This window comes from Phacochoerus africanus, chromosome 10 (assembly GCF_016906955.1).
Source record: "Phacochoerus africanus isolate WHEZ1 chromosome 10, ROS_Pafr_v1, whole genome shotgun sequence".
Taxonomy (NCBI): Eukaryota; Metazoa; Chordata; class Mammalia; order Artiodactyla; family Suidae; genus Phacochoerus; species Phacochoerus africanus.
Window position 1 is genome coordinate 102,077,309 of NC_062553.1, and position 16,906 is coordinate 102,094,214.

Below are 16,906 nucleotides of genomic sequence, written 5' to 3' on the forward strand. Positions count from 1 at the left end.
TTTCCTTTTCCCTTCCTTAAGAAACCTATATTTCTAAATGGAAAAGGGCTCTTTTGGAAGAAAAAGGGGAGAATGGGGAGGGAAGTTTCTTCGATTTCCTTACTCCCTACCTGCTGGTCTGATTTCCTCTCCGGTTCTCAACGTCTGATCAGGAATTGATTCTTCCCCTCCTCTCCCTCCCTCCCTCCCTCACTCTCTTTCACCCTGTGTAAGGTGCTGTCCTAGCAAGTGATGCTGTCGGAGACAGAAGACGGGCGCGGAGGAGGCATCGCCGCCGCCGCCGCCGCCGCCGCGGGGCGGGAGAGCCTTTTCCAGCACCAGCTCAGCTCCGGGCTTCCTACCCGCAGCCACCAGCGCGGCAACTGCCCCCACGGTTTGATGGTGGGCGGCGGCGGCGACTCTGCTTGGGTTCACGCCTCTAACTGCGGGTCTCGGGCCGTGCTTTCTCTCTTCCTGCCTCCCCGCCCAGGGCTGCCCGGGGCTGCTGGAGTCGCGGGAGGTGGGGAAGCGGCGCTGCGAAGAGACAGCGCGGCGGCGGCGGCAGAGGCTGGCGGCCGGCATCCCCGCGCTCGGACCGCAGCCGGCACGATGTCCACCAAGGTCAGGAAGTGTAAAGAACAAGTGAGGGTGACCTTCCCCACGCCTGAGGAAGAGGAGGAGGAGAGCGAGGACGAAGGCGCGGAGCCGCAGCACCGCCGGCGGGGCTGGAGGGGCGTCAACGGGGGTCTCGAGCCGCGCTTGGCGCCCTCTCAGCGGGAAGCGCAAGGCTACTGCCCGCAGCCCTTCTCCCCGAGGCCCGACATGTGAGTACCCGGCCGGACCACGGCCCACGCCTCGGGAGGGCGGTGCCGGGCGGGGGGAGGGTAGGCGCTTCTCAGCAGCCCCGCGACGTGCCCTGGACCCTTAAATCCCACCCCTCCACGGTAGTTCTATTTGGGACGACTTGGTAGTTCTATTAGGGTCGACCTAGACCGGGGTCTCGCCCCCTTTGTCCTGCTCTGTAGAGGGACTTGGGGGGCGCCAAAGGCATGGCCGGGGTCTCTGTCCCGGCTCAAGCGCACGGAACAGTCCCGCAGACTGACACAACGGACGCCAGACCCGCTCTTCAGTAAGCAGACGCCTGCTTCCCTACAACCGAGGACGCGCTCACCACTGCCCCATGGTCTGGAACCTCGTGGAAAATGGACCCCGGGGTCCCCGAGCTTCTGCCGGGAAGTCAAAGAAGGGGAAGATGTGCTTAGATCCAGGCGCGCACTCGAACCCGGCCTCCTCCTAGCTCGAAGCCACTCCGGGAACCCGAGTCCTACGTTCCCGGCCGGCGGAAGTAGGGAGAAAGGAGGGGACGGTGTGCGATACAGAGTGTGGGTTGGGGTTTGCCCAGTCGCCTCTTTTCCCGACGGCTCATTCACAGTTGGGAGAAAACTGGAGCCGAAGCCCCACCGTGTCTCCCAGGGAGAGAGTGGGCGTTGGGCGGCCGCGGGAACCGTTTAAGAGGTACTTGGTTGTAGTTCCCAGGTGGCTCAGGGTCAGTAGTTGTTTCTTTTTTTTTAAGGAAGGTAGAGGTTGGTGCTCTACTATGTGAGAAAGAGCAACTTTTCTTAATTCCAGATATTGGAAAACAGCCTTTAACCAGCTGCGAGCCTTTAACCAGCAGCGAGAGGATGAAAAAGAGGATAGTTCATTTGATAGAGTGCATGCTCTCTATTTCTTTTGTCACGTACCTTAGGCGTGTCGCGGGGTTCACTGTCTTTTTTAGGAAGAACGCACAGATAGGTAGAGAACTTGGGACCAGTCTTGGCGGGCGGCATTAACAGCCTGGGACAGGAATTGGTTCTCTCCTGGTCAGGGATGGAGGTTCTGCAGCGCCCCCTGCTGCCCAGAGCCCGGGTGCGAGGCCTCTGGGGAGACACGGAACCGACCTGATCTCGAGCTCACCTGGCTATAAAAAACAGAAATCGGAGGCTGGGAGTAGATCGCCTAGGGAAGGTTTCTGATTTAAAACGAGCGACGCATCCCAGTGTGGTTCAGTTATCGCTGAAGATTAGTCTGGAGTTGAAATGGCCCAGGAAATGTAGGGACGTTATTTCCTTTGGGATGAGAGCGCGGCCAGCTCAATTCCCCACCTCCATGAAGTTTAAAATATTGTCCATTTTTCTTCTTGCAAATTTGGTTTTTATAACCCACCTCAATTTCTTGATTTAATTTTTTTTCTTTTATCTTAAATCCACACTAAATGGGACGCCAAAGCACTCTTACCTGAGAAAGTAGGGTGGAGCAGAGATTACACACATTGCTTTTTGAAGCTTGAGGTCAATTACACAAAGCACTGGGACAAATTCTAATGTAGACTTGCTGTCTCACTGGCGGTGGAACATCTCTCCTATCTGCTGACCTTACATAATTCAATAAGCAAATGTTGCAGTGTTCTTATTTTGTAAAGCGGCTGAGAAGGCCAGTCATTTGAAGAAAATATACGTTAATAAACCATCCTTATGGAGGTGGGGAAGCAAGCCTTTTATATTTATTTGAGACCTGCCAGTGGCAAGCTAACTTGATATCTGTAGCAGAGATTAGTCCTTTATTGCACCTTTGAGTAGAACATGGCCACCATTTTTAAGAGGTCAGAAAGTGAACATACAGCCCTAGGATAAAATTGGAGACCAATACCCAGCCTACCAAAGCTCCAGGGTCGTTTTCAGTGGCTAGAATAGAATAGCTGAATTTAACATTCAGCAGGATGCTGAGGGTAGGATCCCACTTTTACCAAAAAGATTTCTTATCATAACCCTTTTGCTCACTTCACTGTTCCATGCTCCTGTATTCCATTTGGAAATTTTATTTTATTTATTATTATTATTTATTTTGTCTTTCTGCCTTTTCTAGGGCTGCTCCCGCAGCATATGGAGGTTCTCAGGCTAGGGGTCTAATCGGAGCTGTAGCCGCCGGCCTACACCAGAGCCACAGCAACGCGGGATCTGAGCTGCTGCGTCTGCGACCTACACCACAGCTCACAGGGCAATGCCGGATCCTTAACCCACTGAGCAAGGCCAGGGATCGAACCCGAAACCTCATGGTTCTTTGTCGGAATCATTAACCACTGAGCCACGATGGGAACTCCTCCATTTGGAAATTTTAAACAGACTGACTTAGGAGGAAGTGTGTCATCTGCTATATCACTAACAAGCCTTTTTTTTTTTTTTAAATCCTTCAGTAGAACTCTTGATTCGACCATTGCTTCAAACCAAGACTTCCTTTTCCTCAACTGTTAGCAAATTTAGGACCAAGTAGTATGTCATTGGCAAGATTAACTCATTCTCAAAGTTTTTAGTTATTAAATATGAACTACTCCAAAGCATTCGAAGGCACTTCCTGTGAGTTTTAATTTAAAGACATTTCCTTAGCATTTACATGTGCAAAGTGCAGACTAGGTACAGACAAGCCACAGAAAAGAGTATGACAACCTTTCCGCACTCAAGGAGTTTAAAATCTCATAAGGGAGAGGTAGAAATGAAATAGGGCAGGGCAATTATACTATAAATTAAAATAAGTGCATAAATACATATACTCAAGGATAGAACAGTGAAGAGCCAAGTGAAAGTGAGAAACAGACAACATAAGGTTACATAAGATTGTGTAGAGGACAAGAAAACCTTCATGACCCTTAAAAAATAAATGGGATAGGAGGCAGGATAAATGGGATAGAGTGGGTAATTAATTCATGCTTCCCCTCCCCCTTCCAAAATGCCAGGCATGCCCATACAGGGAATATTAAATGAATTTTGCTGGGAGTATGTGTAGGAGAGTGGTGAGATTTAGCTGGTTGTATTAGTTTTGGGCATTAATGTAGAAAATCTTGTATGTCAAGGGGAGGTAATAGGGAGCCATTGATTGTTTCAAAGCAGCAATGGTTTGATCAAAGCCACCCTGAGAATAGGATGGATTGAAGTGGCAATTGGCAACATATGAATGAATAAATTAGGGGGCTGTTGTAGCTGTCCAGCCAGGCTGAGATTAGGATGTGTAATAGCGTAGGTCTGGTGGGATGGAGTGGGGAGAGATTGGAAGAGAGAATACACAGACATAATCTATGGAAATTTGCAGCTAACTATCCATGAGGGGTTTAAAGACAAAGCAGGGTCAGAGATGGCTTGATGATTCTGAAGGATATGACTAAGGTCATGATGTCATTGTTGAAAAGAAAGGAACAAAGCGGAGGATCTGATTTTTCAGATAACTATGATAGAGGTGTCAAGCAGGAGAGTGGAAATGCTAGTTTAAAGCTTGGGAGAATTCGACAGTGTAACCTCTGAAGGGAATTGTTATAGAGTTGTATGAGTTCATGATATTACCCCCAAGGAAGGAGTGCAAAGAGAAACAAAGGAAACCTGAGCTGGCTTTCTGAGGACATCTTTGTTTGTTTAAAGGGTCAGAAAGAAAGATTAGCAAGCAGAGAACACAGAAAAAGATAAGCAGCAGGTGGTACTAAGTAAGACAGGGTTGCCTAGAGAGAAGAGTTTCAAGAAAAGGGAAGAATCGACTCACAGTTGGCAAAAACTCAGTAAATCGAGACAAGAATTTTTTTGTTGTTGTTTTTTGTTTTTTTGTTTTTGTCTTTTTTTTTTTTTTTTTTTTTGTTATTGTTGTTGTTGTTGCTATTTCTTGGGCCGTTCCCTCGGCATATGGAGGTTCCCAGGCTAGGTGTTGAATCGGAGCTGTAGCCACCGGCCTACGCCAGAGCCACAGCAACGCGGGATCCAAGCCGCGTCTGCAACCTACACCACAGCTCATGGCAACGCCGGATTGTTAACCCACTGAGCAAGGGCAGGGACCAAACCCGCAACCTCATGGTTCCTAGTCGGATTCGTTAACCACTGCGCCACGACGGGAACTCCGAGACAAGAATTTGAGTCTAGTTTTAGTATGAGGATTCAATCCTTATATTTATTAACATCCATGCGCAAAATCATTAGATTTCTCAGCAGTGTTATCTTTAAGAGAGAGCTTCTAGAAGAGAAGATGCTGTTTAGTTTTTCTTGAAGTGCTTCCAAATTTGTCATGATAAAAGCAGTAATTTGTGTTTATAGAATACCTCATGGTATCATTTATACAAATTAACTTGAATCACACCTCTTTAAAGCAGATTCTGTCACTTGGCAGGTGAGGAAATTGGTACACAGTGAAGTGAATTTCTAAAGGTTATTTAGTAAATCAATAATAGAGCTCCTGTATCCAATATAGTATTATTAGTTATCTTCCTCATACTCTACATTAGATCTCTAGATTTATTCTTCCTTCATAACTTCAAGTTTGTACCCTTTGACCAACGTCTCCTCAATTCCCCCACCTCCCAGCCCCTTAAACTATGATTCTGCTTTCTGCTTCTGTGTATTTTATCTTTTTAAGATTCCACATATAAGTGAGATCATGCAGTTTTTTCTTTTTGTGTCTGGCTTATTTCATTTAGCTTAATGTCTTCAAGGTTTGACCGTGTTGTCACAAATGGCAGGATCTCCTCTGTTGAAGCTGAATATATGTATATATTTACACACACACACACACGTTTCTTTTTCTATTCATCAGTCCATGACACTTAGGTTGTTTCCATATCCTGGCCATTTGCTGAGAAGGTAGATTTCAGGTTTTGTCATCATACACACACAAAAGGTCACTATGTGAGGGGTGGATATGTTAATTATCTGGACTGCAGTAATCCTTTCACTATGTACAGTTGACCCTTGAACAGTGGCAGTGACTAGAGGCGCTGACTTCCTGCAGAGTTGAAAATCCATGTATAACTTTTGGCTCCCCCTTAGAACTTAACTACTGTTAGCCTACTGTTGACCAGAGCCTTGCCAATAATATAAACAGTTAACACATATTTTGTATGTTATATGTGTCATATAATTGTATCTTTCAATAGAGTGAGTTAGAGAAAGAAAATGCTAAGAAAATCATAAGGAAGAAAAAACATGTTCATAGTATTCTACTGTGTTTATTGATACTGTAAGCTTATGCTGTCTGTTAAAATGAATCATCTGTCAGCACCTACATCAATATTTTCTTCTATGGTACAAAACACTGTAGATATTATATGTATTACTGACAGTAGCCATTAAAAATGAAAAAATAATGTGAAAAGGAAATTCATATTTATTTGCAGATATTCATGCATTGATAATGAAGAAGTAGCAATATGATTGCTTTATGGTAGCCTAGTGTAATCTATACAGTCACTTCATAGTAGCCTAGCCTATACGCTAAAGAAAGAACCAATGGTTAAAAAATTTCTATGGCATACAGTACTATCATGCCATATTCATAATACAGTATTAGAAACATGGGTACTTTTTTTTAAAAAAAACATTTGCCTGTGATGATAGACTGACACACAGTTGCTCCATCTGAAAGAGAGAAAGGGAGAGACTAATGTGGTAATGTAATTCTTTGAAAGCAAAATTATAAAACAGTTAAGAAAACTAGCACATGATTTTAAAATATATTATTTAATTATTTAAACATATTGTAATTAAATATCACTCACCTGATGGCTATGTAAGAATAGACTAGTATCTACATATATTTTATGTAGTCACGACATGCCTACCTTTTCCTTAGTTTTTTCAATATTTCTAGGCCCTGTGGTTCGTCTGAGGTTTTTCAAATTGTCACAGATCTCCAAAAGTTTTTCTAGTATATTTATTGAAAAGCTGTGCGCACAAATGGACCTGCACATTTCAAACCTGTGTTACTCAGTTGTTTGTATGTGTGTATATACATGTGGGAGGGTTATCACTTGATCGGGTCAGTTAAGGGTTAGCAATCTGGGGGGCGGTGTTGCTACACACCACTTATACAAAATCTCGGCCATTTCCTCCATTTTAGGCTTCTGCCTTATCTCTACTTTCTAGGATTTCTTTTGCTTTCAATTTCTGGGTCTTTTATGATATCGGGGGATCAGCTTGCTTTTTGCTACAGGCACTCTGATTGGACTTTCCTTCTCTTCTGTTAAATCATTCACCATTCTTCCAACTTATCTCCTTTTCATATATTGGTAAGTGGGGTTATAAATATCTTCTGGTTTTCAAGAAAGATGAAATTTGTGTTTTGTGTCTTTGTTATTTAGGGAGATAATTTTGGAGAGGTGATGGGGTGAGAGAAAGGCCTTTATTCCATCATCTGGAAATCAAATATCCCTACAGTTGTGTTTTAGGTGTTCATTTAAGCCTGAATGAAAACAGTATTATTAACAGAACCAAGATTGTAGAAGGAAGACTATTCTTACTTAGAATAGTCTGATAGGAGTAGATAGTGATCTATACAGTGTGATTTGAGGATCATCTGAAGTCCCCCACCTAAAACGATCTTAGTACCACACTTCCTAAATTGAACTGGTATAGAAAATTTTGAAGAAGAATAGAATGAGTTGAAAGGGATTTCGTCTAGTCCAGTATCTTATTTTACCGCTTGAGAAACTGAAGATGAAGGTTCACATCAAATTCACAGCTGCCCCAGGCCCTCTGAAATCTTCAGTTTCCTTTGACGGTGCTGTTTACACTGTGGCCTTGTTTGGATTAAGCATTTCTCTCTTCCTTAAAGAAATTTTAGATGCATTTGCTCCTAGGAGGAGCAACACAGGAAATTACTAATAAGTATTAACTCATTATGATAGTCAATTAACTTATCATTTCTATTGGAGTACTGATGGCAGATCAACTCGAAAAAGTTTGTTAGCTAAGTAGGAGGATTAAGAATGGGGCAGAAGAGAAAAGATAAGACTATCTCAAGGTGCAATTGAACCCCTACCAAATAACATTTATAGTTTCCTTGCTCCCTCTCTCTCTGTCTCTCTCTCTCTCTTTAATATCAAAGAGGTGAAGGGATCCTGGCCATTCTCTGAGGATTAGGTCAGAACTTTCAGGATTTTTCATTACTGTGCTGTGATAGAAAATGTTTGTGTGTTTGTGTTTGCTCTTTATAAAACTCCATAGGAAATGTAATGGGAGAAAGACAGCTGTTTTTACTCGCTGCTCTTTATAGGAAGGAATACTTTCAACTTCCTGGCTCAGGATTAAGATCAACCCCTCCAGGTGATCAGCACTACATAGTATAGGACTTCCCCAGATGGTGCAGTAGGTTAAGAATCCAGTTGCACCAGCTTGATTGCTACGGAGGCATGGGTTTAATTACCAGGCCAGTGCAGTGGGTTAAAGATCTGGCATTGCCACAGCTGCGGCATAGGTGTCCCTGGCCTGGGAACTTCCCATTTAAAAAAAAAAAAAATCCACTACACGGTAACAGTCTGGGAGGGGAGACAGATTAGTGGCCTGTGCAGGGTGAACACAGAGGAATCTGGCCCCAGATAGAAGGTCTAGAGTTGGGAACTATGAGTGGCCAACATCACACTTATGCATAAGAGGCTCAGCAGTGACTTTATGAAAATAATTAGGAATGTTATAACATTTGTCTTTAATTTAGCGTCCAGGTCAGGGATATTTGTCTACACTTATCTAGTAAAAAAACTTCCCCCATTCAAAAGAATACTCCCTTCTTTCCTTTGTACTATTAAGGTATGGATTTCATCCTAGATCTTTTTGAAAAATGAGATCTAAATGTCCACAAATGTGTAATAAGGAAAGAACATGTTAGTACTAAATACTTTACACCCGTTTTGTATTTATAAATACATTTGGTCAAACAGGACTGATGCATATGGATTCACTGTTGAAAAGTAGGTCGCAGGGTGATGAGATGGGAGCAAGAGTCTAAGAACTTCAGGCTTTTGACTTTGGATATGGATGAAGTGATAGAAAACCAGATCCTTTTGCTTTCAATAACATTAGAGGATTATCTGTCTATCTATCTAATTGATAGTGACTTCTTTTGGTTCATTACAGGTTTTTGATTTTACCATTGAATTCATTTTGTCTCAATTCGTGTTCAATTAAAGACTGAATTTGGAATTCCCGTCGTGGTGCAGTGGTTAACGAATCCGAGTAGGAACCATGAGGTTTCGCGTTTGATCCCTGGCCTTGCTCAGTGGGTTAAGGATCCGGAGTTGCCGTGAGCTGTGATGTAGATTGCAGATGCGGCTCGGATAGATACCGCGTTGCTGTGGCTCTGGCGTAGGCCAGTGGCTACAGCTCTGATTAGACCCCTAGCCTGGGAACCTCCATATGCCATGGGTGCAGTCCTAGAAAAGGCAAAAAGACCAAAAAAAAAAAAAAAGAATTACAGACTGAATTTGTATTTCACCTTTAATTTCATTGTCACTAATCTTCCTGAAATAACAAAAATTCATTTTAAAAAGTATTGAGTTTAATGACTTTTTTTTTTTTGGTCTTTTTTCTATTTCTTGGGCCACTCCCATGGCATAAGGAGGTTCCCAGGCTAGGGGTCTAATCAGAGCTGTATGCCAGAGCCACAGCAACTCGGGATCTGAGCCACATCTGCAACCTACACCACAGCTCATGGCAACGCCGGATCCTTAACCCACTGAGCAAGGCCAGGGATCGAATCCGCAACCTCATGGTTCCTAGTTGGATTCGTTAACCACTGAGCCACAATGGGAACTCCAATAAATTACTATTTTTGAAGATAAGCTTAATTATTAACCATACAGCTTATTGATTCTAAGATGTAGCCTCTATATGTCCTCAGATTATCATGACAAAATGCCACTTTATGTAAGATAAAATCAAGAGAAGATTCATAGATTACTTTTTTGTGATGTAACTAAGACTTGAATGTGATTAAGCAGAAATCTCCTTTGAAAGAAGAATGATTGTTTATGTTACTTTAATTTCTGATAATTAGCTTGTATTAAAGCATTCATGACATTTTTTAATAGAAGAATTATTCCCAATTCCCTTCCACCACTACTTCCACACATTATTATACATGACCAAGGGTATTCTTTAGTCTGACAGGAAAATGTGTCTGTTCCCTTCAGTCTTAAAGATTTAAGCACACATGCATCTATGCCTCCAACAGATAGATATTCATCAGCCATGTACTAACAGCCAGCCATATAGAAGTACAAAGAGACAGTCTTTGCTCTTAAGTGTGTCACAATGTTGTTGAGGATACTGGCATGAAAGCAGACAATTAGAAAGCAATACAATAGTCAGTTCAATGGAGTTACACACAAAATGCAGTTCCTGGCAACAGAAACATCTAAGTCCTAGAAGGCAATCGCTTGAATGCTTTTTTGGGGCACATGTGTTTAAGAAGCATCATCAAGAAACTCATGTAGAGAATGGTTAGGGCTCCTCACCTCTGCTCCCAGTGACTTTTAGAGGGAGCAACACACTATTAAATGGCTTTGTTGCTTTTTTGGTCCTCACTGCTGAAGGGTCTGTCAGAGCTTTCATGAGCGGGATGACAGGGAAAGCGATGAAGAGTGGGGACTGGAGCTTCCCTCCAACAACAGCTTCTTACCTCTGACTTAGTCATTAGGGAATATACTAAAATTAGCATATGTATAATAGGTTTATTAAAGTGATACATGGAGAATTCTGAATATAACACTGGCCAATAGAAACTCTCAGAGAATTAATTACTGTGGAGACCCAAAATCTCTCTAGACTTGTAAATGCTTCAATCTCTACATTTTAACTCTTTTCTGGGATGAGCATCTCTAGACAGGAAAGTGATGCTTTCATGGTTCTGAAATAGAATGCCTTGTCTTGCTGGCTTGGTTGCTACTGTGATGATGCATTGCTGAGCTGTACATGGTGTTGAGAGATGCAGGCACAGCAGCAGGTGGTGTGGGCATGGGACTACCCCTAACACTGTTCCCGCTACACTAGACAGCCAAACTGACTGGGCTGCCTTCCTCTAGCCTTGCACACTGGTATCCTAGAGGCTACTGAAGTTCAGAGTGTCCCCCCACTCCACTTCTTCCCCTCCACAAGTACACACAGTAAGAGATTTTCAAAATGTGGTTTTGATGACATTATCAAGGCTGTCAAATGCCCTTTCCTTCTTCTAAGCACACTCACATAAGCATAGCGTGTAGCTGTCAGATGTCTCCAGAGGCAGCCACATTGACTGACAGGTCCTGCTTGCCAGGAAGACCATGGGGCTTGTCTATTTTTTGACTTTTCAGCTCTGACTTGTCCTTTGTCAGTGCCCGCTGCTTCCCACCTTCACTTCCAATAATCACATCCCCAATATGGTCACTAACACGGTGGCTGCTGTCTAACACTTGTTCCCCCTCCTCTGTGCTTTTCTCATGACATCTTCTGTGGCTCCTTCTGCCTTTCTTGCCCTTCACAGAAGGACAAACTGCTTCCAGCTGGTGGGCACATTTGGTTTCTTCAGTGTGGTAAACTGATTAGTCAAACAATTGGATTGTTATTCTTACGGCTTTGGCTCACATTGTTCATGGTGTTACTTTGCTCGCTTGCTTGCTTGCTAGATGGAATAAGTAGCTGGTTAATTCTTCATGTAAATAAAAGATGTGAGGTGGCTTCTTTAATAATGTTCATTTGTTGCTGAGTGCTATAGAGCTTGTGATTCAATCCGAAGAGCCGTTTTAGAAACTGTTTTTATAGAAACAAAGTATTCCAACACTTAAACTAAGCGTATATTTTAATAATACTATTTTAATTTGCAACTTGCTATTCATTTTTCTTACTCCATGGAGACCATATGGTAAAGTTGAAAGACCCTAGGAGAGAACCTCTGACCTCTCATTTTCTAATTCCCTTTCAGTGATGTTAAGGAAGTTAACATTCTGACTGAGTCACTTTATCTGTAGACTTAACATCAGTTGACAAGTATTTTTGAACAGATACTTCACTGTTTTAGGCATTGTAGAGGTGGCTAAGAAGTACAAAAAATAAGATAGGAAGCATGGAACATTTATTCTCAAACAGGGAACATGATTATCAAAGGAGACAATAATCAAGGAGACAAAAATCAAGGAGAGGAAGAAATGGTTTCAGAAAGGATCAAAAGACAGCATTTCAGAATGAATAGAACCTTGCAATTATGACCTTCTAGTTAGACCAGAACCTCCTAGTCATTACCCTGTGAAACTTTATCATCTCTTTCCAGAGGTGTAATGTAAGCTGGACTACAGAAGGTAGGAAGGATTTGAATCGGCGAAGGGCCAGAGTAAGAGTATGCCCAGGGCTAGAAGCAAAAAGAATATCCCAGAGCAAGGTGTAGTAGGATCAAGAAACCAGAACAACTTGGATGGGCAGCAATGTGTAGCTTGACTAACTGGCCTCTCTCCTAAGCCTCCCACCTGCTGACCAGGGGAGAAAAAAATTGACCAAATGTTCCATCTGTCATTTAAATTAGTTTTTAAAATGCTGTTTTGTTTTTTGCATGCTAAACAGACACGTTTCTCATTCTGAAAGTGAATTAAGCAATCAATAAATTAAGCAATTAAGTTAATTAAGCAATCAAACAATTATGTGAGTTAACAAGGAAGGAAGGCTTGCCCTACATTATGGCAAAGATTTGGTCAACTAGGACAGTGTTTCCCTGTGCTGTGAGCTGGTGCCTAAGGGACCTTGGTTTGCTGATTCCTCCTCAAAATCTCCAAAAGAGGTCAGATTCTCTTTATGGTCTGCATGTCGCCCCACATACCTCTGCCACCCACTGCCCGAGTCCAGGCACTCTAGAGAGATGCTATGAGGTTATGTAATAATGCTATACTATAAATTTCATTGATTTTAGTTTGATACTATAAAGTGAATTTTCTTTTTAAGAAATAATCTCTCACTTGGGTAAAATTGCTCAGGCTCTGGAAAGCCATGCCCCTTCCCTCACTGGTCTTTGTAACTTCTGTGCAATGGAGGAGGGGAGCCTCTGCCTCCCTGGAGGGGTGAATGGGTGGTGTCCTCTTGACAGTTCTGGTCTCTGGGCAGTATTCATTGTCTGCTCGGGTGTTGCTTGTCAATGGCAGTGACTTGATCTTGGCTGACTTGCCTTTGTCACACAGATGTACTCCCTGGCATATGGGGTTTCAGATCAGCTCCTACAGGCTGCAGAGCTGGGTGCCTGCACTATCCTCTGGCCAGCTCCAGCACCAGCGGTCATCCCTAGTCTTGGGGCAGGCTCCCGGGTTCTCAGTGCAGAGGCCACACTACATGGGAGCTGAGGGTGGCTTGAGAAAACCCACACCATCCCTTCCTTAACCAGGCCAGTCTGCTTCAGATCCCCACATCAAACAAGTGAGGCAAGAATCCCCTGTCCCAGGGCTTCTCCACCTTATTATATCCACATCTTGACTTTTAATTCCCTTCTGTTACTTTTTTCTTCTCTCAGGATAGTAAGCATTGTGGCTTTGCTGTCAAAAGCAGGGGAGCTACCCTGTCTGCATGTCGAGAGCACTCAGTGGTCAGGTTCCTTCAGATTTAGAGAAGTAAAGGAACTGGGCCAATTCTTCTTCAAGACAATTTCCCTTTTCCCAAATTCTGCTTGCACAATCCCATTTTTCTTGCAAAAAAAGCTGAAAATTACTTCAATCTTTCTCCATGTGCTCCTCAAAAATGTATCTTCTCCATTTCCCCCTAAACAACACCCACCCAACTCCATACTGCTCCCCACACCCCTTGGGCAGCAAGCTGTTCCCAGTTAATCAGGGCCAAGATCTTGTATTGGGAAAGGCAAAGGAGAAAAGCACCTAGCTAATTTTACCAAAAAAATCCTTGATGGTATAGGAAGACCCTTGATAGTACAAAAATGAGCAGAATAATATGTTTATAGGACAATGAAGAATAAATCTGAGGAGTAAGGAAAAGTTTAGTTAGGGAGGGTGAGGCAGACTGTCAACATCCCTAAAAATCAGCTGGAGGATTCTGTTTTATTTTTTTTTTTGTCTTTGTTGTTGTTGTTGTTGCTATTTCTTGGGCCGCTCCCGCGGCATATGGAGGTTCCCAGGCTAGGGGTTGAATCGGAGCTGTAGCCACCGGCCTACGCCAGAGCCACAGCAACGCGGGATCCGAGCCGCGTCTGCAACCTACACCACAGCTCACGGCAACGCTGGATCGTTAACCCACTGAGCAAGGGCAGGGACCAAACCCTCAACCTTATGGTTCCTAGTCGGATTCGTTAACCACTGCGCCACGACGGGAACTCCTGGTTTGTTTTTAAGAGAAATGTGACAGTAAAAGCAGAGTTTAAGATGCGTAAGAGGCTGGAGATGGCTGTGGGGTATAAAGAGGAAATCAGGAGCTGCACGAAGCACTGGAAAGAGGAGTCAGGCCCTGGATTGAACCCCAGTTCAGCATTTTACTCTGTGTGTTACCTTGAGCAATTGTTTTGAGCTCAGTTTTCTTATTTATGAAACAGAAAATAATACCTGTTTCATAGCAATGTTATGAGAATTGGATATAACAGTGCATGAGAAACATATGTATATACCAGGTACCCAGGCAAGTTTAGTTGCCTTCGTCTCTTCCAGAAAGCTGTTGTAATAATGCAACCATGATGTGTTAATGATCTAGAGAACAGCATTGGCAATGAGAATTGGAAAAAACAATCTGGTACAAGAAATATTCCAAAGGAGAAGCTTCAGAACTTTGTGACTGACAGGATCAAGACAGTGAGTCACAGATGACCTTGAAATTGTGAAGCCTGAATAACTCCCCTGAGATGCAAATGTTAGGAAAGGGAGCTGGTTTAAGGGGGAACGTGAGTTGGGGCATTTTAGGGTGACCAGAGGACAGATAGTTGTACATATGGGACCTGAGGTCAAGTGAGAGGATAGGGCCAGGAATGATATGGAAACTCTATTGAATAGATAATTATTGAGTAGATACTCTGTATGGGGCACTGGCTAATGACAAATAAAGCATGACCTTAGCATCCAGGAATGTGGGCAGTGGTGGCACATATGAAGGGATATTTATTAATACTCTATTTTTTTTATAAAAAGAATTTAGATAATCATAAAATAGGTTTAATATACATGTAGTATAGGATAACCAATTTAAAATCTAAGTGAAAAATGATTTAGGAGAAGGGGAAAGACTGTGGAATATCTGAAATAGGATAGTGATGGTAACTGTGCATTTTTAGATCTAAGCTAAATTCCTGGATACCCTGGGCCACACACACACAAAGAGTTAAGTAGCTTATATTATTAGATCAAGGGAAGCAAACTCATCTGGAGAGTTTGATACACAATCCTAGGATGACTTTAACACTTGAATCCTCATAAAAGGTATAATAGATACTTTAATGGAAAAATATTTTTAACCCTTTAAAGGCAGTTTTTTTTGGTTTTGGGGTTTTTTGGTTTTTGTTTTTGTTTTGTCTTTTTAGGGCTTCACCCTCAGCATATAGAAGTTCCCAGGCGAGGGGTCCAATTGGGGCTATAGCCGCCAGCCTACACCACAGCCGCAGCAAGATCCAAGCTATGTCTTCGACCCACACCACAGCTCGTGGCAGCGCCAGACCCTTTAATCTGTTGAGCAAGGCCAGGGATCAAACTCTTGTCCTCATGGATACTAGTAAGTTTTGATACCACTGAGTCACAGTGGGAAAGGCAGTTTTAAAGGAAACGTAATAACACTTTAAAAATATCAATCTTCGATAAAAGAAAAGGCATGACATCAAATAGTCACTGGTAAAGGCATTTTACAGGTTTTATTTATAGTGATTCAGGTAAGTCACTTCCTAGAGATCAGATTTTAAGTGGTAATAAAATGTAGAGAACGTAAATGTCCCTTAGCCTGCCCGGCTCAATCATGTTATTTCAACTTTGCTTTTGGCAGGGCTAGTGTGACAAGTGTTTACAGGCTTCCTAGTCTGGGATCATTGATCCGGGATAGCCCCACTGTTTTTATGTGGAAGTATTCCACCTTTAGTGTGCACAGGAATTGCAGAGGACGGTCATTTAAAATACATATTCCTGGAGTTCCCATTGTGGCACAGTGGCTTAAGAACCCGACATAATGTCTTGGAGGTTGCAGGTTTGATCCCTGACCTCCCTCAGTGGGTTAAGGACCTGGTGTTGCCATAAGTTGCAGTATAGGTCTCATGCTGCTCAGATTTGACCCCTATCCTGGGAACTTCCATATGCTGCAGGTACGGCTATTTAAAAAAAGAAAGGAAAAAAAATTCCAAGGCCCCACCCCCGAGAGATTCAGGGACCCAGAAATCTGAATTTTAACAATTACTCCAAGGGATCTTGAGGCAGGTGGTCCTCAAGATCACACTTAGAGAAATACTGTTAGGAGTCAGATGAGTTGATGGCACAGTTGTGAAAACTGAGAAGAGTTCCTTGTATTTTTGCCTCTCACGAGAATGGAGCAAAGGATTGCCTTTGGGTGCACCAAAATATTTCTCAGGAAGAATTTTTATCTGCTAAAATGCTTGGGCAAGTACTAAGAACCCAAAGTTTTTTTTTCATAAAGCATGAAAAAATGTTTTTGGCCTTAGATGTATGGTCAGCGTCTCAGCTTGGGCTGTCATAACAAAGGATCATAACCTCGGTGGCTTAAACAACAGAAACTTAATTCTCTCACAGTCCTGGAAGCTGAGAGTCTGCGATCATGGTGTCAGTGTATGGTCAGGTTCTGGCGAACGGAGCACTTCCTGGTTTGTAGATGGCTGCCTTCTCATTGTGCCCTCACAAGGGTGGGGGGGGGGGGTGTGGGTTGGGGAGAGCAAGCTCTCTCTCTTCTCTTGAATAGGTTTCTCTTCTTCAAGGGCACTGATTCCACCAAGAAGGCTCTAGCCTTATAACCTCATCTGAACCTAATTTCCTCATTAGTTTCCTCATCAGGCCTCATTTCATGATACCATATTAGGGATTTGGGCTTCAACATATGAATTTGTTGGGGGGTAGGGGGGGACAGATTTAGTCCGTAGCAGTCATATATTACCAGCCATCCATATTAGCCATGAAGGAGCTCACACATGGTGCTTGTGGAGCAATTGATTT

The 16,906-nt window shown here is 43.0% G+C and overlaps 1 protein-coding gene across 1 annotated transcript in view; it reads left to right on the plus strand.

Annotated features, from left to right (window-relative positions):
- The first annotated feature begins 224 nt into the window (after positions 1-224).
- The window catches only part of TRPC3 (transient receptor potential cation channel subfamily C member 3), a 78,573-nt gene continuing 61,891 nt past the window's right edge, over positions 225-16,906 (plus strand). Inside the window, exon 1 of the mRNA XM_047799157.1 lies at positions 225-803. Coding sequence (XP_047655113.1) covers positions 232-803 — 572 coding nt within the window. The 5' untranslated portion in view covers positions 225-231. The remainder of the gene's footprint in view (positions 804-16,906) is intronic.